Source organism: Podospora pseudoanserina, chromosome 1 (assembly GCF_035222485.1).
Source record: "Podospora pseudoanserina strain CBS 124.78 chromosome 1, whole genome shotgun sequence".
Lineage (NCBI taxonomy): Eukaryota > Fungi > Ascomycota > Sordariomycetes > Sordariales > Podosporaceae > Podospora > Podospora pseudoanserina.
Window position 1 is genome coordinate 7,742,470 of NC_085920.1, and position 22,698 is coordinate 7,765,167.

The following is a 22,698-nucleotide window of genomic DNA, read 5'->3' on the forward strand; positions in this document are numbered from 1 at the left end:
ATGAGTATGCTTGGCCTGCAAGGATGGTTGAGCCTCACTGAAACATATTACAGCAGGCCCTCTCCAACGCTGCCTAGGCCTAGGAACCCGGTATATAGCTGTGATGCGCCATGATCAACAGGATTGCATGCTGTGCATAGAGCGATTACTAGAAAATAATAGCCGCAAGTTTATTGGAATGATCTGCTGTTAAATGCCACTGAACAGTGAAAAGGGGGCCGCCTTAACTCGCCGCAGACCCACCTTATAACTGCCAAGGATCCATTTGCCCCGAAGACGGTGCATCTGGCGGGCGAACTAAATGCCCCGTCCTTGACGGTTGAATCAAGGTCAACCATATCTGAATGGCTTCTGCCCCGCTAAGAAGATTAGATTAGATCCTGTAGAATACAAACATTACAAAAAATATACTAAACATTGTCGCCAATATAACGGCCGAGCAGCAGATTCTTAAGATCAAGCTTATGCGTATCGCGCATGTGTACTATACCCATACCGATCTCGATAAAGCACGCGAGTTTTTAGCTAACTTCGGCTTTACAGTAACGGACGATAGAGGTAACAAAGTATACTACAAAGGTTACGGCACCGAGCCTTTCGTATACAGTACTACCAAAGGCGCGGAAAATGAGTTTAGTGGTGCCGGCTTCGTTGTTAAGTCTATGGCGGACTTAGAGTTAGCCGCTAAGACTCTTCCTAAGGCGACTCCCGTCCACGACTCGGATACGCCTAGTGGCGGCAAGCGTATAACATTTAGAGATCCTGTGGATGACTTCCCCTTTTACCTAGTGTATAGGAAAACCCCCGTCGAGAAGTCAGCGTACCTGCCCGAGCTAAAGTACAACTTTCCCGAGAATAAATACCGGGCCGTCAATAAGACATAGCGGTTCAAGAAGGCACTAGCGGCCGTCCATAAGTTGGGTTATGTCGGGTGCTGCGTGATTAACTTCGTTAAGTCGTTCGAGTTCTATACTACTCGGTTTAACCTTAAGCCCAGCGATATTATCCACGAGCCGAACGGAAAGGACGTGTCTACTTTCTTGTATCTGGATAGAGGGATAGAGTAGGTCGATCATTATACTTGGTTCTTCTTTAAGGGTTAGTATCCTTCCCTAAATCTCGTTAGTGGCAAAATATGTGACTGCCCATTGACTTTAGGACCTAAATATTTCGTCCACTACTTTAGTTTCGAGGTACACGATTTCGATGTCCAGTCGTTGGGCCAGGTTACCGGGAACTTGGGCATCTGAGCTTCTGTTTGAACACATTTAAATTAGCTTCATCTTGTGGCGAAGACTTTTCATTGTTACTGGTGATTCGATTAATTTGAAGGCAGACTAAGTGATAGATATCACAGAGCGACAATCGCCTTGCCAGTGCTGTTTCTATGACGGAAGCGCAAGAAGTCGATCAACAAAAAGATAGGAAGGAGTTAAACACAAATGCAATACATTGAAAACAAAGACTTACCCATCTTTGCAGGCGTTGGTTTAATTCGTGGTGATGTCGACGCGGTAATTGGATGTTGCGACCTCTTGTAGGTAGTCAAGCATGCGGCGTGTTTAGTGAAAATTCCAAAAGCAGATGGGGAATTTTGCAGTCAGAATTTGCTCTGGCCAGGAGGGTACACGTCACTCAATTTGGAAGGCCGTTTGGTGAGTTGAGACCCTCATCGTGGGAAGGGGCAGCCGGGCTCCTTCCTCATTACTGAGCTTTAACAATGATATTGTCCGACTGCCCGAATAACAGGCAGGAGGAGAAGAGGAAAGACATGATACAGTATATTTATGATACCTTTTTCTTGGGATATCTTGATGAAAACCGAAACTAACGAGAGAATCATGAAGGGAATAATACAAGTCAGGGATTATGGTATAGGGTATCACATGGAGGTTTTAAGCTCTTAACCTTGACCCATTCATGACAGTGGGAGTAAGAAGTGAGGTTAACCCTGACTGTGACCTGCATCGCGACCATGAGTAATAACTCCGACTTCTCACTTGTGGTCACCCCAGAAAACGATAACATCCAGTGATCATGACAGAGGGCCTCCCTCTGTTGCTTGGAGTATAACGAGTAAAGCACTGTACTGTTAAGTTGACTCCACCAACATGGAACGCAAACGTAAGTCAATCAATCATTGGCTACTGCTTCGTTCCGTTGTCATTGCCACCCGTCGCGACAGCGTCCGCCTCTGGCCCCAATCGAAAGAGAACCAGCTGTTGTCAAAGCCTCCTCACTCATCCGATACCCGCAAGTTCATCTGCCTGATTTCCACCACATTTCTCTCACCTGGTCTGCCTTCGGGCACAGACTCCAGTTCTACCCCAGGCTGTGCCTGTGTTCCACGACTTCTTTCCACTCCCAACACCACCTCCTTGTGTTCCTGGCTCAACCTTTGCCCTCGAACCAGCAAAGTGAGAACGGTGGCAAGGCCAGCAAACGCGACATACTGTGCACTCGTCAGCTAAGTATTTCTCAAAGACCAATACCCAAAGATAGACCCACCATAATCCAAACCAACCTCAGCGACTCAAAATACGCGGCCCTCACAACCATCTGTTCTTCCTCGACATGCAGCCCAATCCTCTCAATACTCCCAGCCGCCTCTCCACCCCTAAACCAACCCGCGATGTCCTCTCCCAATTTCTCAACCAACCCACCGTTCCTCCCATCCATCCCATTCTGAAAAATAACACCTCCCACGACAACCGACACCGCAGTCGCCATCGACCTCGCAAACCCCATCGCCGCAATCACCGCCGCCGTATCCAGCTCGCTCGCTGCCGCCTGAGCAGCCAGAATCGGGCCCTTAATGTTCAAACCCACCCCCACCCCAGCCAAAATCTCGTACCCGAACAACTTCCCGAGGTTGTCTCGCTCTTCAAAGTCGAGACTGACGAATAATCCAACCCCAATCATGAGGAACACTTGCGCGGCGTACATGACAGGGAGATACCTCCCCGTCTTCTGGATAGCCACGCCAGTAAAAGCCGCCGACAGCGAGCATGACACGATCAATGGGACAAGGTGGACTCCTGATGTTAGCGCGTTGGCTCCGAGGACAGACTGGGAGTAGAGGGGGAGGTAGTAGGCCAGTCCAATGAAGACGAACGAGTCGAAGGAAAAAACGCCGTACGCAGCGATAGTGGAGAGATTGGGGAATAGCCTTGCGGGGAATATGGGATTGGGTGCCAACTTCCACTCATTGATAAAGAAGAGGAGCAGACTCAGGACGCCAAAGACGATGAGGTTAATGACTGTAAGTGAGGACCAGGCCAGGACTACATTTCCAAAGTCGAGGGCGAGAAGGATCATGAGGGCGCTACCGATAGTTAGAAGGGATCCGGACCAGTCGAGGGCTTTGAGTCCCGTCATGGTGGGGGTCTTGGGCGGTGATGAAAGGGGAAGGAAGAAGAGGATGGTGAGGAACACCAGCAGGCCGATGGGAACTGTGGGCTTATTAGATTCCCGTTTTTTTGATAACGAAGAGAGAAAACTGACTATTGATCCAAAAGCACTACCTCCAGCTCAGCCTCGTGCTTAAAACACCACCGATCACCGGCCCGATCGCACTCCCCAACGCCCACACCCCGCTAGTTACCGCAAGATATAACCCCCTGTCCCTCAAGCTGAACGAGTCATAAATGATGACATTCACTATCATCCCTATCCCGCTCGCGCCGACACCTTGCCACGCTCTCCCGATGATTAACGAGTGTATATTCGGTGCTAGGGCACAGAGCAGGCTGGTAAAGAAGAATATAGCCTGCGACAAGAGTATGATGGGCTTGCGGCTAAATGTGTTAGAGACTGCGCCCGAGGTGGGTGTGCTGGCTGTATGGGCGAGGATGAAGGAGGAACCGATCCAGATGTAGCCTTATGGGGAGGCAAAGTCGGCCACGATCGAAGGAATAGAGGGGGTTAGGATTGTCAAGTCGAGAGATGACAACAGGACGGAAAGGCAGAGCGGTGTTAGCAGGAGAGTGATGTCGCGTTTAGACCTGGAAGACTGAGGTGGGCTGTCATCTTGAGGTGTTCCATCGGGACTGGTGGGAAGCGGGATTGGTTTCATGGTTAGAAGTGATATTGGTGATAGGCTCACGTGCGACCACGGTGATGGTTTGTGTCTGGGTTACCATCCTGGATATACAATATAGTCTGCGAGTCAAGAGAAATGATACATTGAATTCAAAGAGCAGAAAGCGTGGAAGTTGAGTGTGGGATGAAGTCAATATAAAGTTTTTGATTACGGAATGCTCGGAGGTACGTACCTCCGACACCCCTGTCGCCTTTGTCCGAAGAACACAAACCCAGCTGCCTGGTAGAGTATTGGGTAGCAATGGGATCCGAGAGATCGCATATCGATGGCCGAGCACCAAAAAGTCCAAAGCACTTCATTGTTCAGTTTGGTGACTTCAAACTACCTCTGCTGACCAGATCATATCGTCGAATGATTCTGCTCGTAACCAGCTCCAGCGTACTTTGTCTTCACCTTCTCCTCCCCATCTTTCAACCTCCCAAAAACATCAAACACCACACCCCACCTCACCAAGTTCAATAACGCCGACGCCAGTACCCCTCCCCAAACCAGATCGTTCCACTTCCCAAATTCCCAAAACGCTTCAGGTCCCAAACCCTTGTAGACGGACCAAATGTGGCCGTAATCCGCCAACGCGACCACGGTGCAGTACCCCTTTACCACGAATCTGTCCTTGCTGAAGCAGCAGACGACAGCCAAGCCGGCGAGGAGGAGGAAGACGTTGATGAGCTGAAGGGTGACGATCTCGGCCTGCGGAGAGAAATCGGGGGGCTGGGTGGTCTTGCTGGTGTAGAGCAGGTCAGGCGGAAGTTGGCGGTTGAAGTAGCTGTAGGCGCCAAAGCTGATTATGGCGACGCGATAGGCTTCGAGGCTGTGTAATTTGTCAGTGGTTTGGGCTATAGAAGCGGTGGGGGGTTGGGTAACGAACAGCAGCAGAGGCTCAATCACGCGCCAAGGACGACGAGGGGGAAGGTTGGGAGGATTGAGCGTGTTATTTTTGTGGTGGGCGCTACGACGGTGAAAAATGTGAGATAGGGCAAACAGGGCGGCAGCGACAACGGAGAGAGCTGTTACATAAAACACAATGGCGGAATCTTCAACGGCTGTTTGTTGGTTGGGAAGGAGCAGGCTTGTGTCACATGATTTTCGTGAATGCGGGTTGGCTGTTGGGACGATGCAGTTGTTGCTCGCATGCAGTTAGGGTTGTCTGGGTTGGGGTTCCAACAAATCAGGAGTGACCCCTTAACTGTGGATACGATTCTCCCCACGGGTTTGTTTACTTTTGCCTTCCCTGGCAACAGCGATAAGGTCCAACCCTATCCTTGCCGCCGACGGTTGCACTTCCTGATCCGGCTGATCTCGTATCCTGGCATAAATTGTGCAGAGCTTGCTGAGTAGCGTTCGGTATGGAAAATGACAAATACGGTATTTCAAGGCCTCGGCCGGGACACTCAGCCAAAACTCCTGAAGACACTCAGACTAACCATAACCGGCAACTACCCCCACAAGAGACTTCAAACATCGGTTTTCGTTGAAAACACTGCAAAAAAGCAGGTCCCAAAATGCAAGGCCACTCTTCCACAACTGCGAGCAGTTTTCTAACCGACCTAGCCCTACATTAAATAAGTGATGAAGGCCTTGAACTATAGAAAGCTATATATATCAATACACCAATGCCCTCTCTTTGCAACTCTGGAAAATATAATCTATAAGCCTTAGCCGCGGGGAGGATCTAGTGTAGAGACTGTCAAGGACTTCGCAGTAGACTATATACATAGCAAAGGCGTGTTTTTACCTATGTTTTAAGGTTTTTGGTATGTTCGAACACTCTACCGCAGTCTGAACTGACCGTTGTGGGGCCCTTTACCAGATATAGTTAACGTACATTATAAGCGAGTGCACCATATAAGCGAGTGCACCACTTTCCACCACCCTACGAATACTATCCTCAATTACACCACATCAGCACAAGGAATTAACTATAATTACATCAGAAACAGCTGAATCTGAGGCATCTGCAGCTTCCTGGCAAGTGCGCGCATTATGGCCAGGCTTGCCGCACACACTACAGCACTGAACCTTCGTACGAGCCCCCCCTGCATTACTACTATCCGGCTGCGTTTCTTGCACTCCCTCCTTATCCACGGCCTTCTGATCCAATAGATCCTGTGCCTCTTGTATAGTAAGTGACCCTCCAAGCCTTACACGTGTTTTTTTAGCTCTCCGGCGCTTGCTTAGTGCCTCATTGGCCTTACGGAGCGAAGAGACCTCTGCACGAAGGAGAGCCACCTGGTACATTATAGCCGTTGTACCTTTAGCAAGCTGGTCTACTGTAGCCAGCATTGAAGTCGGGGAGCTATTTTGATGGTTGGTAATGCGAGTCTTGATGAGCGTTGATTGTGAATTGGCTTCTCGAGGGTTGTGTGGTGTCTGGGAGACCCAAGGTTGTGCAGTGCCGGGCCGTGAGTTTGGAGGTGTTAGCGTACGAAACTTCATATCCAGCTTAGAAAGCACCCTCTCTGGATCGTACGGTATAAGGCCAGCGCCCGCAAAGCCACCCTGTATATTCTTCTCTGTTATAGAGACGAAGAAGGCCTCGCGGAAGGCATAGAGGAACTCGAGCTTGCTTATATGGTTAATATACATACGTATTAAGTCTTCGATCTGGCGACCGTACGCCTGTTTTAGCGGCCCAAAGCAGCCAACATCGAGTGGCTGGAGGAGGTGGGAGGAGTATGGAGGCATATAGAGCGTAATAATGTTGTTCTGCTGGCAGTAGTGTTTGAATTCGGTCGAGTGGTGGCTTTCGTGGCTATCGAGGATTAATAACCGGTATTTGCCTTTTGTACGGGACGCTATATAATAGTCGAAGTGCTTGATCCAATCTAGGCCTACCGGATTGGTAGTCCATCCATTATCGGTGGTTACGATACGCTAGGTGGACGGTAAATTGTATTCGGTATACTAGTTGGCAAGGTGGTACTGTGCGGCCAAGATAATAAAGGGAGGGATAGCCTAGCCGAGGGTATTAACTCCCTGGATCACCGTTGCCCATTCGCGGTTGCCAGGCTGGGCCAGTTTTGCCTTGCTAAGGCCGTCCGAGGTCGTAACTACTATACCCGCGAAGATAATACCCATCATAAACCCAGTCTCGTCGAAGTTATAGATATCGTTATCTATAATACCGTACTTGGCCTTAGTGTTCCGTATAAGCGCAAACCACTCGGCAATAACCTTTAGATCCTCGCACTTAGCCCTCTAGTAGTCGTATCTACGCGTAAAACGCGTACGGAGCTGTGGCTGGCGTTTGACGAAGTTATATACCCAGAGCTTGCCAACAGGGGGCGCGTCGCGTACGCGTAGCAGTTGGTTGGCCATATCTTCCACACCACGTAATCTTGGTGGAAAAGCTCGCGCACATAGCTCAATGATGTATTGAACAATAGCATCCTCTTCGGATTAAGTAAGCTTCTTCGATTTGGGCGTAGTATCGCGTCGTGCAGGCCGGCCAGCGCGTCGTCGTAAGAGAGTCGTATGGTGGACGTTGTAGATCTTTCCTGCGGCTCGGAGGCTAAGATTTTTATCTTTTTCAAGAGCTTCGAGGGCTAAGATTACCCTGGCTTCCTTTAAAGTAGAAGGCATATTGGGTTGTGTAGAAAAAGTCGATGTTGGGTGGAAGGATAGTGCGTCGCTTAAAAAGTGGTGCACTCGCTTATATGGTGCACTCGCTTATAATGTACGTTAGCTGAGTGTCTTCAGGGACTTTGCTTGAGTGTCCCTAGCCGGGCTCGCGCGAGATTCAGCGACCGGGGACCTCTAAAGCCCGTAGGCTATGACGGTGGTTAAGTCCACAGTGGTCGAGACAGGGACCACATATCTCCCATTGTTGTTTATCGATTAGTTGAGAATCATTTACCCCTATTAGTCCCTTCTCATCCCATTCTGCTAATTCGTTCATTTGACCCGAGACCGCCACAGGGTGTCCCCGTCCGTGCATCGTAAGGTCGACGGGATCGGGGCCCGGCGATGGCATCCGGTTCTTCCCCGAGGTGGTGATCCTGGTATAATCGACAAAGCGGAGGAGTCGGCTCCAGAACTCATTCTCCACAGTCAGCCCAGCCAAGCACCACTCCCAGAAAGAAGCCCAGGCCCTTTATGGGCGTCGATTCCGTATGTGAACCGCTCTTTCGGGAGCTTGAAACTTACCTGTAGATCAGTTGCAACCTCGAGACCCCCAACTCATCCCCAGAAACACGGCAGCCGCCATGCAGGAACCTTTCTCGATATCCGCTCCATAGAACATGATAACCACCGCTCTCGAGACAGCTCGCAAGGCTAACGAGAATCTGGCACTGTTTCACCACCGCCTTTCCAAACTGAAGCAAGCCTTAGGGCTTGGTACTTCTACCGCTGCTTATTTTAGAACCCTCCATCGAAAAAAAGCTTGACCTAGACCCTCGTTCGCAACCTTCTCGCTAAGCACGTCGCTTACTTGGAGCGATGTGACCAGAAATGGCGCAGGATCGAACCGGGATCGGTGATTGAAGGAATTCACCGCTTAAGCGCCATGGCAAAAAGTAAAACTCAGCAATAGGGTTCGGTATATACATAAAATCTGGGAAAATCCTGTATTTGTATTGGGGGTCCTGAATACCGTCTTTTCCGTCTAGACAGCTAACCCGATTGGGAAAGGATCCTGGGAGTGGGGCAGGTAAAAATGCTGCTTTTTCTAGAAAAGTGCTGACCTGGGCCGTGCTTTTTAATAGACTACCTAGCTTAGCACTGTCTAATACCGTCCGGGCCTGACTGTGTATGTAAAAGACCTAGCCGGGCTTATCTCGCGCCATCAAAAGCGGAGCGGCTCCCAAGAACGACCGGCAACGGGTTCCCGGCTTCTCTCTTGTTTGATTCAACGACGACTGAGCAAACCGCAAGCCGCCCAAATCCAAGTCCCACAACAGACAAAAAATGTCTGAAGCAATAACCAACCAAGCAAGAGAGATCCTCGGCGATCTCACCACGACCTTCACAGCTCCCGAACCCTGCTGGACACCAGCCCACCACCTCGACCTCAACGTCGGCTGGCTAGGCCAGACATGCGGACCGACAGACGTCCAAGAACGCCATCTGCTAACCCCCGACGACAACAGGCGCCCCAAGAACGAACTCAGCCTTCTTCAGTTGGGGATTCTACTCGCCCGGCCTCGAGTACCCGGTAGGCTATCACTCCGCATGCACCGCCAGCGCCACCTCCCAGGGCTGGCGTCTCCAGTTCAGGATAGAGGCTGACGAGACTTTTGTCGGCTGCTGTCCATCCGGCTTCGCCTGCCACAACCAAAACGGCCAAACCTGCATCTCCAATGCCCGAACAGCCACTATTTCGACGTACCAATGCGAAAGCGGGAGCCAGATCAACCTCGCACCCATGACCCTCCCCAATCCAACAAGGTCTCAGGCGTACATCTACGCGCCCATGATCCAGCTCGCGTGGAAGCCCTCGGACCTCCCGCCGTCCCAGAGACCAATCGTTACGTCAGCCCCTGACGAGCCCTCCGGCGGCGGCGGCGGCGGCTTGTCGACTGGAGCGATAGTCGGTGTGGCGGTTGGCGCTGCGGCGGTGGTCATCGCTATCGTAATTGGCACCTTTTTACTGTGGAGGATGAAGCGTCGCGGGGTTGCCCGCGCTGGGCCCGACTCAAAGATGGAGGACGCCCCCACGGGACCGAGTACGCCTCCGCCTGGATATCCCACCACCGTGACCGAAGAACAGACAAAGTACTATTACTCTGGCCAACCCAATCAGCAGTGGCACCCGGGGATGAAGGAACCCCAGGTCACGCCATACGAACTGGGACAGTCACATGCGCCGGTCGAACTGAGTGGTGCTCGGTGGGATATAGATGGCAGGGTGGAGGCCCCCGGCCCTGAGAGCAGACCGACAGAGCTAGAGACCCCGCAAGGGACTCCGCCAGCCGGGAAGCCTGCTGTGCTGCATCGATCGGAATGATTGGGGATAAGCTGGATGAGAGGACAGAGTGGAGGGATCACATTGAGCAGAGGTAATCCTTGGATACCTTCTCGTGAATCCCCCGGTATCAACGTTGCGTACATATTTATTTGGTAATAGCAAAGAGATGACTTTCTTTTCATCATCCCGAATTTCTTATAGATTTCGAGTTGCACAGATAAACTCCGTAAGCAGGAAAGATTATGGTAGCTCTGCCCGATTCCCGTCTGTTCCCGTCCTCGCTTGGTACAGCGCTTCCGACCCTGCAGCCAGGGTTCCATCGTCTCTCACGACAGGCCTTGGATAGGGATAATATGTGGATGTCGTCCCACTCATCGCACTGACACCTGATGAGGTGTACGTTGACATGATGCTGCTTGGTAGCGGGGGCGAAACCCTCATACTGGAAGGGGGTGATACCAATGCGTCCGACGGCGAGGCAGGGCCGCCATAGTTCGATGGGGTGTATCCGCTGTAGTATTGGGAGTCTGGCGGTGAGATGGGGGCAGGGGTGTATGGGCTCAAATATGATGGCACCAGCCCCTGGGAAGGCGCCGGTGGTCGGTACGGGAGAAATCGATGAAGAATGGGGACTTGTTGCTGTTGGTTGCGCGAATCAGTAAGGGGATTAGGCGACGGTTGAAAATACGGCGCTGGACGTGTCGACTCTCGTTCATCGTAGTATTCTTGGTTCCCCAAGTCGTGTTCTCCGTCTGCGGTTTTGAGGATTTGTGGGATTGCGGGTGGTGGTCTGGAAGGGGAAGGTGGCGGCCTCACTGGTGGCGATGGAGACGGGTTTGGCGCAGTTAACCCTTCTCTTTGGTCTACATACTGCTCGTTTGTCCTGCTGCGCGTGTCGTCGGGCAGTTCGGTCACATTTCCTTGTCCGACATTGAGAGGCATGGCTGAGCTAGCGAGATATGTTACGCGCTGATACTCAGCATTCTCTGTATCGATAGCCATGGTGAGCAGATCCAAGATGCGTTTGCGCTGCTCGGCGGTGGCGGTCGAAGCAAAGGAGAAACTGGAAAGCGTGCCGAGATTGGTGGCTCGCGCTCCATTTCCAAGCAGGCTGGCGACAGCCTGGGAATGGCCTGCAAAAGCTGCTCGCCTTAGGGGGTCCCAACCTTGTGCATCAACCTCACGCACAGCGCCTCCATGTTGAAGCAGCGCCTGTATCACTTGGACGTGGCCACCACTGGCTGCCAGACACATCGGTGCATCCGTAGCCCCCTTGACCATGGCGCCACTGGTGAGTAGGAAGTTGGCAATCTCTGCATGCCCGTCTTGACACGCGATGGCGAGAGGTCTGATCGCCTTGTTGTCTAACGAGTCGACATGAGCACCACGGGCGACCAGGGCCCTGGCTGTCCTGAGGTTTCCCGTGCGGACAGCAATGTGCAATGGTGTTTCGCCGGTCATGTTCTGCACATTACAGCCTGCCCCTGCGTTGAGAAGGAGCGCTACTTCACTGTGTGTTGCATACTGACATGCATAATGTAGGGGTCGATTGCCCTCAAGGCACTCAGCTTCGAGGGATGCCCCTGCCCTGACCAGCTTCTCAATGACCCCGAAGCTCCTGCCCATAGCGGCAACATGAAGCGGGGAGCGGCCGTTAATGCTTCGAGCATCTAGCTCCGTCTTCTTATTAGCGATCAGAAGTCCGACCGCCTCTTCGTGACTGTTGTAGCTAGCCCAGTGCAACGGGGTGAAGTCACCAGCACTTCGTGTCCTCGGGGATGCCTTGTGCTGGAGAAGCAAATCCATCACGGTCTTGAGGCCTGCTCTTGCGGCTGTTGCAAGAGGCGTGAGGCTCTCCTCTTCCTGGGCCTCGAGGTCGGCTTTGGCGTTGAGAAGAGTCCCAACCACAGCGATACGGCCAGAGATGCATGCAGAATGAAGTGGAGTTCTCATATGTGAGTCTTTCGCATCCTTGTTGGCGCCTAGTTGGAGCAGAAGTTTGGCAATCTCATCATCACCCGCCTCGCTGGCTGCATGAAGTGGTGTTTTTTGGGCCTCATCACGAGAGTCGACCATGGCTCGCAGCTTGGCCAGGAAGCGAATGGCATCGAGCTGCCCATGATCGCAGGCAATCCTCAGGGGCGTTTTTCCGTGGGGGCCACGGACATTAATGTCCGCCTCTCGGTCAAGAAGCGTCGCCATGACGTGGCAATGGCCATTAGCAGCTGCCAGATGGAGGGGCGAAAGCTTTCGTTTGTCCTCGGAGTGTATGTTGGCCCCTTCTGCAATCAACAGCTCGACAACATCGTTGTGGCCGCAGTGACAGGCGACGGCGAGAGGGGTTCTTCCGGTTCCCTTGTGAGGGTGGTCCAGATCCGCCCTCCTCCGAATCAGCGAGGCCATTTCCACATGGTCACCCCGTTGAGCCGCAACAATCGGCTTCGGTGGTGGATGGTTACCGTCGGACTGGAGGTACATATCTGTGGCTACGAGCTCGCCGGGGAATCGGATACTTAATTGAGACTTTGGCGACATTGTCGCGGCCTCCTTGTTAGCGCGGGAGCTGCTGCTACTTGATAGTCTTAATCGACCAAATCGCTGGCGAATGGTGGAAGGTGGTGACTTGGACAGAGTCTCGGCCGACAGTGATGTGGTAGAAGAGACGGCTTTCCCAAGGGAGAAGAAGCCGCTCGTGTTGGAGCTCTTGTCGCTAGCAGGGGACACCGGCGAGGAAGCTGGACTGTATGGCAACATCTCGAATGGCATGGGCCGTTGCCACGTGGGGTCTCGGGAATCCGGGTAACTGTTCTCATGGCTGCGACTCGGGGGTCTGACGTGGATGCCGAACAGGGGAACAGTGTCGGGAGTGCTTTCTGGGAAGCTATCAATCCTGCCCAACCTTAAGGATGGCACGGGTGCCGCTTCGGTTCCGGCAATAGTTGAGCGTTCGGTATCCCTGACTGTGGACTGCTCTCGGACCGTGCTGGTGTCTTCGCGGATCTGTTGGAAAACCTGGCGCGCCGCGGTTTGTCGGAGGAGGCTATTTTGTTCTGAGAGGCTCTGGCTGTGGCATCGTCCGTCAGCTTGTGTCAGTATGCGGCGCGCAATTGAAACCGAAAGGCCTACCAGTATGCTGCATTGAGGAGTACCTGAAGCGCCAAGATTTGTGAATCAAGACGCTGTTCGTGTTCCTTGATCGTCGAGTCGATGAAGAGCTGTTTGAGGCGGGACACAACCGAGTCTCCCAGTAACCCCGCCACGTCCTGGTCCAGCGCTTCGATAAACACCTGGCATCCCTCCATGGCCACCCCCAAGCTATCCCGCATCTCGTCACCATTAGGGCTTGTGGATGCATTCAACTCGGCCCAGTCCTTGACCTGCGCCAGCGCGGCCCTCACTGTCGATAACTTTGCGATCAGGAGCTGGAGCGACCGTGCGCCCTCGGACCATCGCTGCTTCAGGGAATGGAGGTTGGTGGTGACGCGGGTGATGACAGACACAATCTCAGTACATGCCGCAACGGCGCCAAGAATCGAAAGGGGCTCCATGGTCGAGCTTTAAAGAACATCGGCAGAAAAGGAGGACCGCACTTGGTAACAAACGAGTGGGAGCGGAGGGGGAAAAGACAAGAATCAGGTGGACGAGGCTCGGTGATCATCCATTGGACTCTCCATGGAATTAACCGCCCTCAGCCGCAGCAGCAGAAGGTGGGGTGATAGCGCTGGGCACGGGATTTGGCAACCACGACATCTGCGCTGTGACATTGGGGGTCAGGGGTGCTCAGCCTTGTCTCGGTTCCGTCGGGTTGGCTCACTCTGCAAGGGGCTCTTGGATCCACTACTTCATACTCTCTGGTTGCCGCCTCGATAGATTGAAAGGACGAGTGTGACCTTTTTCTGAGAGAACAAGAACTGGCATTTGAGATACTAGCCAATGGAATCGCAAGCACAGGATGATGGCTTGAGGTAGGGTGTAGGCAAGGCAGATTTAACATCGGATCAGGAAACTCGGTAAGAGCTGAATGCACCAGTTGGGATATGCCGATTACATAGGTACTATCTGTCATACCACACAATTCTTCTTGTTTCCGTTTCCACAGTAATCCTTCTTCGAAAGACAACAATGCTTATTCTTTATCCCGAACCCCTCTTAATTCTCCTCATAATCATAAAGGCTTCTTCTCATCCTTCACCAACTGTCTTGGACGCTTATAAAGGCCATTGCCCACTCAGGCTGTCGCCTACCTGCTACCCATCGCCACTAAAACCTGGTCTCTTCAGACGCAGCCCAGGTATTATAAGAAGATTTCCCGTACTTTCTCTTGTACAACAGCGACAGCTTTAATATGAACTGCAATTAGCCGCACTATCAGTGGAGGAATAATTACTATTTACCTCGTTATCTTCTCTTTCCCTTCAACTCTTCAACTGCAATTTGAAATCTCCATCCACTCTCATACAACCCCCCTCTCAACCGGCAAACAGTCCCCAATCCCTTCCCCCCTTTCACAACCTGCCGGACACTCACCCCCAGCACACTGCCACCCAAACTGCCTCTTACTTTCCTCCCTCCCCACTCCCCCAAGTACCACCTCCGGATCCTTATCCCTCATCCCAACTCCACTCCCAATAACCTCTTCGCTGCCAATGTCCAACTGTCCCCATCCCAGCTCTATCAGCTCTTTGATGGAAACCCCATAGATATACTCCCTAAGCCCCGCCCACCTCACCGCAGCAGCACACATAGGGCAGCTTTCCGCGTTGGTGTATAGCGTTAGTTGCTTGAACGCCGCGAGTGACTCGGCGGGTGTCATGTTGTACGCAGACGACACAAAAAGTGAGGAGCAATTGCTTATAGCTGCCATCTCGCCGTGAAGAGTTGGATTACCCGTGCGAGAGTTTTGGTTGGCGCCTGTGCAGATCAGAGTTCCTTGGGGGTTGCCGGTGGTGTGGTTGACGATAACACTGCCAAAGGCGGCGAAGGGGCAGGGATGGGAGAGGGCGAGGGTGTTGGCTTGGTGGATCCAGTATTCACGGACTGATAGGGGGATGGTATTGTTGTGGCATTTTGGGGGATTGGGTGTTGATATGAACACGGCGTCCATGAGTGCCGTAGCTGTTGAGAGAAGCAGCACCAGTGAGGCCGACCAGGTTGGTGGTCCCTTGCTCAAACGTCTGGGTAGCCACGAACCCGCCAAACACGAGCGGCACAATAATGAGCACTCCTGGCTGTGCAATGCTCCCGCGCAGGGTAATGACGACAAGAGCCCCCAAGACGGCGCACTGAAAGCAGATGGTGGTGGTTTGGATCGAGACCGCTTCTTCCGGGAGCGCGATGCCGGCAACCAAAGTTGCAATCCACTGGCAATACGTCCCAGTCCGAGTGCCGATGCCGTACAAGTCCTGTGTGGCTAGGATCTGACAGGAAATAGAAGTGGAATTATCTCCCATAATTATTTTTCGGCGAGTATGAAGTTAGGTAAGGTAGACAGCCCCCTGGTCTTACTACCAAGAAAATAGATCATTCGAGGGTCATTCGAGGTTCCGTCGCTCTATTATTGACAGGTATTAAGAGACAACTATATTTTAATATTGAAATTGATAAGCACTTTCCGGGAAAAAGCAACTGGAGGGGTTAACAACTGTGGTTTAAGGGATTTGGGCATGAGTAAAATACGCCTTTTGGCATATTAGCGGGGTTCACTCGACTTTCGGCCCAGTCGGGGTTGTCTGCAGCGACCTGGCTGAGCCTGTCTTCCCGCCACAACGGGGGCGCTTGCCATCGGCGGGAGGAACCACGTTGCTCAAAGTCGACCAGCACAATGTTGTCGTTCTCGTCTATGACTATGTTATCGGGCCGTAGAGCCGAATGAAAGGATTTTGCGGGGCCATAGAGATGTCCAAGGGCCAAGATGATTTGCCGGATCCATTTTATCTTGGTTTGCAGGAGGAGAGGATGGTAAACGGCCGGCTCGGACTGGTTTGTTGTGAGCCACTCAAGAAGGGATCCGCCAGGCAAATACCTGAGTATGAAACCGCACACAATTGGTTGCTCAGCACCTGAGACCCGGCGAGTGACAATGTACTGCGGTCGGCTCATGATGTTGGGATGCGGGGGCATCCGCAGGAGCTCACGCATCTCATGATACATGCTAGCGACGACCCGAATGACACTCTTGAAGATAACCACTTCCCCGCTGGGTAGCAAGACTTCTGAGATAGAGTTGTGGAGGCGACGTCTAGACCGTAGGACGTTGAAATCGATCAGTGGGGGTAGCTCCGAGCTCGCAATGTATGGCTTCCAGAGCTCCGTTAGCCGTGACATAGGAAGGTATCGCTTATGGAGTTCGTAGTTGGGCGCAAGCCATATTCCGGCAACGTCGCCCGTCATACCGTTGGTGTCATCAAGCCGGAATCTCGACCCGATGGTCACGCCCTGGAGAACATGCCTAAGGTCCAACCTCATGCTCCATTTATTGAGACGAGACAAAATGTCTTTGGCAATCTCTCGTATCTCTCTTTCCTCGATGCCCGAGTTTTTGCTATCCGATGCCGTGGTCAGAGTCCGGGCGTAGTGGCTGTTTGGCTCTAGATAGCATGTTAGGTGGTAGGCCGGGTACTGGAGCCTGCTTTGCACTGGCGAAACATAAATGTTGGGGACGACGTCAGTGTCGAACTTTTCGAGCCACCAACTACTCAATGGAGACTTAGAGACGTCACGAAGGATTGCATCCACTGTCATGGCGACGGTCTTCGTGCGCGAGGAAGAGGCAGTGAAGAGGATATTTTTTTGTCCGATAGTAGGTGATAGTGGTTGGGTGGTGGAAGCAGTGGAGATGATTTATTCGTTGGAGAAGCGGAGTCGAAGGGAAGGTTTATAGAGGCCACGGCAGCTCTCATGTCAACCCACTGGCAAGCCATAACCTCACCATTGTTTGACAATAGATATACCTTGACGTATCCATAGTTTGCTGCTACTGGAAACGATAGGCTAATTTCCAACGCCACAGTCACATTTTCTTTCGGATAATACTGAAAATAACATGAACAGTAAGGAGGGTAGGGTGCGACTTGTTATTGCGACACCCCATAAGCGAGTCCGGAAACAGCAAAATATTTCCCTCGATTGGAGAGAACATGTAGAGTTAGAGGGGTCAGATGTACACGATAGATATAACGCCCAAGTCGTAATTCAGCTTTGCGCAAGTGGGTGTTGCGTCTATCCAATCTTGTCCTCGCACTCTTCTTACACTCCGGCAAATGCTTGCCTCAACCCCTCGATGGTATTTGCGACAGTTCCGTTGATTAGTTCCAGTTGTTGTAGACTGTTGGATGATGCTACGTCGGGATTGGGATAGTACCAGCAGGCAATTGCTGTGATGGCATAGACGATCTGGTATGCATGTTAGACTCGCTGAAATTCATCTTAGCAACAGCCACTCACCACAAGAAGAGCACCCTCGAGCCAGTTGGACTCCCCATCTCGCAGGAAGTTGCTTATTACTAGGATCGACAAGACAAGCAACCCGATCATGAATATCTCAAAGTTGAGATCCATGGGCTTGCCCAAAGTCCATCCAACGATGACCACCAGTGGGCCATTGAAGAGCGCTGTCTGGATGGAGGGTCCCAGGCAGTGATACAGCGCAACATTGATCACACCATCTGTCATTATTATCAGCACTGAACACCACAGACGCATGTCACTACACTTACCCCAAGCCTCGTCGATTGCAGTCAAATGCTCCGCTGCTTTTTCAACCAACGGCAACAAGATCAAACCCAAGAACTGATCCGGCACTCCGCTATGCACCACATGTTCAATCTCATCGACCAGGAATATCAGCAAAGCCGTGACACACGCCAACGACAGAAGCAAAGCTATCACCGCCTCGGTAGCAGTAAACTTTGGCTTCTCCATATCTGCCTCCCGATCGGCATCCCTGTGCTCATCCGCCTCGATCACCTCGTCAAAGATGCTGTGCTGACTGCTTGCGCAGTACCAGATGTACATGAAAAAGCTCAGAATCAACGCAACAGACGTCGCCCTGCTGATTTGAAGGACATCATTTTCCAATTTCCCCAATGTGAAATCATCACTATGCTCCAAAGGCACAACAACTTTCACCCCCTCCCCAATTACCACCTCCACCGTCTTCGCCTCCGACTTGAGCGCAGAGTAAAACGCGCTAGGGATCAAAAGCCCAAACGCGGCCACAAGCAACAACCCGCTTCCAACCTCTGACACAATCGCGTGGAACCTCTGGCTGACATGCCTTATCCCGCCGACGAAAAAGCAGACTCCCAAGCACAAGAGCAGGTTGGTGAGGATACTCCCCAAGATCGCCGCCTGGATGATAGGGACCATGTTCCCCCCTTCCTCTTTCTCATCATGGTTGATGATCAAGACCACAAAGAGGATAATCTCCACGATCGAGCCGAATGTTGTCTCGATTAGAATCCCGGCAACCTTGGGCATCTTTCTCGCGAGCTCTTGTCCGGCAAAACCGAGGAGGTTGGCAGAGGGGATCATGCCTATGTAGCTTAGGGCGAAGGTCCATAGTGGGTGGGAGGGGGAGAAGAAGATGCGGGAGATGAAGGCGGCGATGACGAAGGGGAAGAGGAGGTTGACGAAGCTGGAGATGGGGGACGAGCTGCGCCAGAGGACGAGGAAGAAGTGGGAAGGGTGGAAGCCTGTGCGGCCGGATTCACCTTCATGAGGGATGGGGAAGAGAGTTGGGGTGCGGTGGTGGTGGTTGTGATTGTGGCTGTGGTGGGGGATGAGGGGGGCGGTTTCATTGTTGGTGGCTTCGGCTGGGTTGATGCCGTTTGTTTGGGGAGCTGCCATGATGAGGACGTCAATTGGGTATGGCCGATGATCCTCAGGCCGTTTTCATCGAGATATTTGGTGAGGTTGGGGATTCAGCTCGTCGCGCGGTGGTGTTGATGTTTAGGGAGGGGTCTTGGCGCTGATTGGTTGTTGATTTTAGGTTCCGGCAGGCAAGGTCACGAGACAGCTGATGACCACACTGTCTTATTTTGAGTACGTCAAATTGATGGTGGTGGACATTCCCGTCCGAAACATGGCCCGTACGCAATGTTCCTCCGAACATTCGATCCATCATCCGACCCTCGGAGGATACTGTCGCGGCCCAGTTCCGATCCCTCCGGGAGGGTCCCCGCGGCCGTTTATGGACCGTGACACCGTTGCTAGGTACCTTGCCTTAGTGATACAACTCCGAGCAAGCAGTTACGCGTTGCTCAGATTTACCGCGACGATCTGAAATCTTAGGTTCGACAGCTTCCAGTTCTTGTGCTTTCTAGGTCTACTGGTCTGGAGGGCCTTTGAGCGGCCTGGTTTTAGTCTACCTAGCCTTAAGTGGGTTACCAAACACCTTGCTCGCAGAATCTCCAGATCGACCGGACAGTCCCGCCGATACTCGGGTCTATCTTGGTTGCCATGGCCGACCCGTCTTTCGAGGTTGTCTGGGTCTATCCGGATGCCCTCAAAGGCTGTTCAGACTAACGTCGAGGTTTCATGGCTAAGGTTCAGGTGAGAGTGCATAGTCCAGTCGATTTAAAGGACATGTGCCCTCGTCCCTTGATGCTCCTTTCTCTCTTCAGCATCCGCTCATCCATCTTACGAACATCCGCTTTCTACTCACAGGCTTGCAGGCAAGTCTTTTGCTCTTCTGTTCTCTCTCCCGGGCTTCTGGAAAGCTCATTCTCAAACGACACTCTTTCACATTTGACTTCTGGCAAGTCGACACACAACTGAGTATAATCAAGATGAAGCACACAACCGCTCTCGTCGCTGCCCTAGGCCTCGCCGTCACGGTTTCTGCTGCTAACCCCGCGACTGATAACCGCCGTCATGCAGTCAACAGGAGGTCTGTTCCTGTTTCAACACCGGAAAATACGAAGCGTGACACCGCCCACCAACAGGGAAACAAGCGTGTCGAACCTCGCTCGCCAACCCGGTTCGCCAACCCTTTTAGAGGTGATGAAGAGCCAGGCGTCGAAGTCGAACCCAGCGTCGAAGACAAAGGAAGCCTTGAGGACGAATCGAGCAGCTATGGCCTTAAAGACCAGGCTACCGACGCCGCGTGGGACGTTGGCTCAAGCTATCTCGAGGGCAAAACTGGTATCAAGCTACCTGATAGGCCACGATCCGGTTCTGGCATCAACTTTGCGAGGAGGAATAAAAAGCGGAGCGTGATCGAAGCACGGGCAAAGTCGAGGAGTGGTGGAGGGAAGAGCAACGGTGGTGGCTTTGGCGGTCAGCTTGTGGATGCTGGCAAAGACTTTGCCGTTGAAGAGGGAACGGCATTCGTCGAGGATCAGACGGGCATTGACCTGCCGGACAGGAATGGGCAGTCTAGCTCTGGAAGCTCAGGCGGCAGTTGGACGAGCTGGCGTCCCTGGAAGCTCAGCAAGCGGGAGATCACCGTTGACGAGGTTGTCGAGGAGGTGTTGGATCAGATGAAAGAGGGAGAGTCCAAGTCTGATGCTGAGACTGCCGACGCCCTGAAGGAGATTGTCGAGGAGGCTGCCAAAGACGACGAAGACAAGTCCATTAGCGACGTGGTGGAGGCCCTGGCGGAGGCCAGTGACGATAACGACTCCGAACCCAAGGAAGAATCAACTGATACTATCGAGGAGATCCTCGGTGACTCTTCTGACAAAGAGGACGAAGATGAAGACATCCTCGCAGAAACCATCGAGGACATTGTTGACGGGGACTCCTCCGATAGCAAGTCATCCCACGGCGACACCCTCGAGGAGAAGCTGGAAGAACTCGAGAAGGAGACCTCTGCCCTCGACAAGGACGACCCCAAGGCCGAGATGATTGACGAGCTGATCGATGAACTTATCGACGAAGCTGCCACCTTGGACGAGATCCCGGTGGAGTATTTCCAGTACTGGATGGCGGTTCAGAGCTGCCTTGACCCTGTCCACTTGCTGACCACGAAGGGCCTGATGGCTAGTCATCTTTCACGTCGCGGCACTACCCCGATAATTGTGACGCCGACCAAGACCGTCAAGAGAGAAGAGGCGAAGGCTGCGGAGGTGAACCTGGGATTGGCCCAGCCTTTCGGGGCAGAGATGGCGCAGACTTCGGGGGCGGGTGATGGGTTGTTGGGTAGGGGAACGGTGGGGTACCTTGTGTTTGGCGTGGCGGCCGCGTTTTTGGTCCGCGGGGTGGCGTTCTAGACGGTGTAAGCTTTTCCCCTCGCCTGTGGTTAAAGTGGGAAGTGATATATGATAGTGAGAGCCTCATCAAGCTTAGAGTGTTTGTTCTGTTTTGCTAGAGTGTGTGTGGGAGGTTTCTGGGCCTACTCTCTGATTTTCATTGGAGTTATCATAGAGAATGTATGCTGCCATTTCTTGTCCAAAGAATCCTCGCCAACAGCACATTGTCGCCACAAGAGATTTTCACATGAAATTCCAAGACTTTGTGTGCTATCTCAAGCTAGGTATGTCCACCTTTCACCAAGTTGACCCTTCCTTTCTCGCTTTTGTCTACAATTTCTATTGCGGATATGGCTGTCAACATACAAATTTATCTCTATCCCAATTCGCACCTACACTCGGCATTTCCCCACAGCCAAACTCCTTTTTGAATCGGTCTGGCAACGTCATATGCCACTCTTTCATCCTTAGGGGTATTGGACAAGATATAGACCGTTTACAGGTCGGTCGGACCGATAGTTGGGCCAGACGACAAGTGGTCACCTATCACTCCTTCGACATCAAACGTGGGACTGCGACGTGGATAACCCTGGAAAGCAACAAAATCTTACGAGAGTGTATCTGCCAAGCTGATTCAGAGCCTTTCGCCAAGCTCGCTAGTACTGAGAATTTTGAAAGGTGCTTTGAGGGCACGTTGGGCACGCATCTCATATATTTAATTGGTCCGCCTGGAACTGGAGAGGCTTGGCTAATGAGATCGAGAGACGTCTCCACGGCACGCTTCAGGTCCTTGATGTCATCACTTCCCAGCCTTACGATCTGGGCATGCCGAAGAGCTCTGGGTGCCAGGGTAGCAGGGCTCTCGCCAGACTCAGCGGCCGCCCGAGTCCATATTCCCTTGTGATTGACCGAATAGATCTCAATGGCCAAGAATATGAAGATCGGGCTGCCCGATACTTTTTTGGAATCTTCAAGAACCAGGACGTGCTTGGTGTTATCGACCATGGATTAACTCCACTTCTCCAACGACTTCAAAGGCTCGATCAGGATTTGGAGCTCAACGTTGACACTTTGAACAGCGTGCGCCAGAGATATGAGGGTCTAGAGACAGGTCAGGACCTCGATGAGGAGCTCAAGATAACGGCCAAGCCAGCCATCGACGGGTTCTTGTCGCGAGTGCGGCTCATCATCGCCAGCTTTGAGAATCGAAGAAAGCATCTCCTTTCGCTGTGCAGGCAAGGATCAAGTAGACGAGGGCTCTTGTAAGCAATCCTAGTATATCTGTTGTGTGTCTGTTTTCTTGATGCCGACATCATGCTTGTGCACAGTACGAGAGCATTGCGCGGTTTCAAACTGCCGAATCCAACATAAACCACCACCTTTCCACCATATTCTGGACCTGTGGTAGTGGATGAAGGGCAAATGTCAACCATACAAAAGAACAATGATGATGCTTGGGTGCTTGTACATGAATAAGCTTTGGTGTCAGGACAACA

At 52.3% G+C, this 22,698-nt stretch overlaps 8 protein-coding genes across 8 annotated transcripts; 3 read left to right on the forward strand and 5 right to left on the reverse strand.

Annotated features, from left to right (window-relative positions):
* Positions 1-464: 464 nt before the first annotated feature.
* QC764_311590 (uncharacterized protein) lies at positions 465-1,067 on the forward strand (the record flags this gene model as incomplete). Its single annotated transcript, XM_062946266.1, has 2 exons — positions 465-869; positions 1,014-1,067. The coding sequence occupies 2 exons, from the start codon at positions 465-467 to the stop codon at positions 1,065-1,067; spliced, it is 459 nt and encodes a 152-aa protein (XP_062806511.1).
* Positions 1,068-2,125: 1,058 nt separating this feature from the next.
* On the reverse strand, positions 2,126-3,378 carry QC764_0025350 (uncharacterized protein; the record flags this gene model as incomplete). Its single annotated transcript, XM_062940108.1, has 2 exons — positions 2,126-2,452; positions 2,509-3,378. 2 exons carry the CDS (start codon positions 3,376-3,378, stop codon positions 2,237-2,239), a joined length of 1,086 nt encoding a protein of 361 aa, XP_062806512.1. The 3' UTR covers positions 2,126-2,236.
* A 1,063-nt stretch (positions 3,379-4,441) lies between these two features.
* QC764_0025360 (uncharacterized protein) lies at positions 4,442-5,235 on the reverse strand (the record flags this gene model as incomplete). The annotated part of the gene is made up of 2 exons (XM_062940109.1): positions 4,442-4,913; positions 5,126-5,235. The coding sequence occupies 2 exons, from the start codon at positions 5,233-5,235 to the stop codon at positions 4,442-4,444; spliced, it is 582 nt and encodes a 193-aa protein (XP_062806513.1).
* A 3,650-nt stretch (positions 5,236-8,885) lies between these two features.
* Positions 8,886-13,666, reverse strand: QC764_311560 (uncharacterized protein). Its single transcript, XM_062946265.1, has 2 exons — positions 13,137-13,666; positions 8,886-13,074 (listed from the first exon to the last, which is right to left on the reverse strand). Exons 1-2 carry the CDS (start codon positions 13,556-13,558, stop codon positions 10,251-10,253), a joined length of 3,246 nt encoding a protein of 1,081 aa, XP_062806514.1. The 5' UTR covers positions 13,559-13,666; the 3' UTR covers positions 8,886-10,250.
* Positions 9,011-10,049, forward strand: QC764_0025380 (uncharacterized protein; the record flags this gene model as incomplete). The annotated part of the gene is given in 2 exon segments (XM_062940110.1): positions 9,011-9,257; positions 9,262-10,049. Coding segments are annotated over 2 exon segments (1,035 nt in total).
* A 797-nt stretch (positions 13,667-14,463) lies between the features above and the next one.
* Positions 14,464-16,751, reverse strand: QC764_0025390 (uncharacterized protein; the record flags this gene model as incomplete). The annotated part of the gene is made up of 3 exons (XM_062940111.1): positions 14,464-15,047; positions 15,106-15,427; positions 15,714-16,751. The coding sequence occupies 3 exons, from the start codon at positions 16,749-16,751 to the stop codon at positions 14,464-14,466; spliced, it is 1,944 nt and encodes a 647-aa protein (XP_062806516.1).
* Positions 16,752-17,179: 428 nt separating this feature from the next.
* Positions 17,180-19,050, reverse strand: QC764_121690 (uncharacterized protein). Its single transcript, XM_062943407.1, has 3 exons — positions 17,726-19,050; positions 17,454-17,674; positions 17,180-17,402 (listed from the first exon to the last, which is right to left on the reverse strand). Exons 1-3 carry the CDS (start codon positions 18,855-18,857, stop codon positions 17,256-17,258), a joined length of 1,500 nt encoding a protein of 499 aa, XP_062806517.1. The 5' UTR covers positions 18,858-19,050; the 3' UTR covers positions 17,180-17,255.
* A 748-nt stretch (positions 19,051-19,798) lies between these two features.
* Positions 19,799-21,223, forward strand: QC764_121695 (uncharacterized protein; the record flags this gene model as incomplete). Its single annotated transcript, XM_062943408.1, has 1 exon — positions 19,799-21,223. One exon carries the CDS (start codon positions 19,799-19,801, stop codon positions 21,221-21,223), a length of 1,425 nt encoding a protein of 474 aa, XP_062806518.1.
* Between the last annotated feature and the right edge of the window lie 1,475 nt (positions 21,224-22,698).

Coding starts and splice junctions, on each gene's coding strand:
- QC764_311560 (XM_062946265.1), bottom strand. CDS start 13,558: ATGGAGCCCCTTTCGATTCTTGGCGCCGTTGCGGCATGTACTGAGATT. Junction 13,075..13,136: donor CTCCTCAATGCAGCATACTG/GTAGGCCTTTCG, acceptor ACGATGCCACAG/CCAGAGCCTCTCAGAACAAA.
- QC764_121690 (XM_062943407.1), bottom strand. CDS start 18,857: ATGGCAGCTCCCCAAACAAACGGCATCAACCCAGCCGAAGCCACCAAC. Junction 17,675..17,725: donor TGCAATCGACGAGGCTTGGG/GTAAGTGTAGTG, acceptor TAATAATGACAG/ATGGTGTGATCAATGTTGCG. Junction 17,403..17,453: donor TCGAGGGTGCTCTTCTTGTG/GTGAGTGGCTGT, acceptor CATGCATACCAG/ATCGTCTATGCCATCACAGC.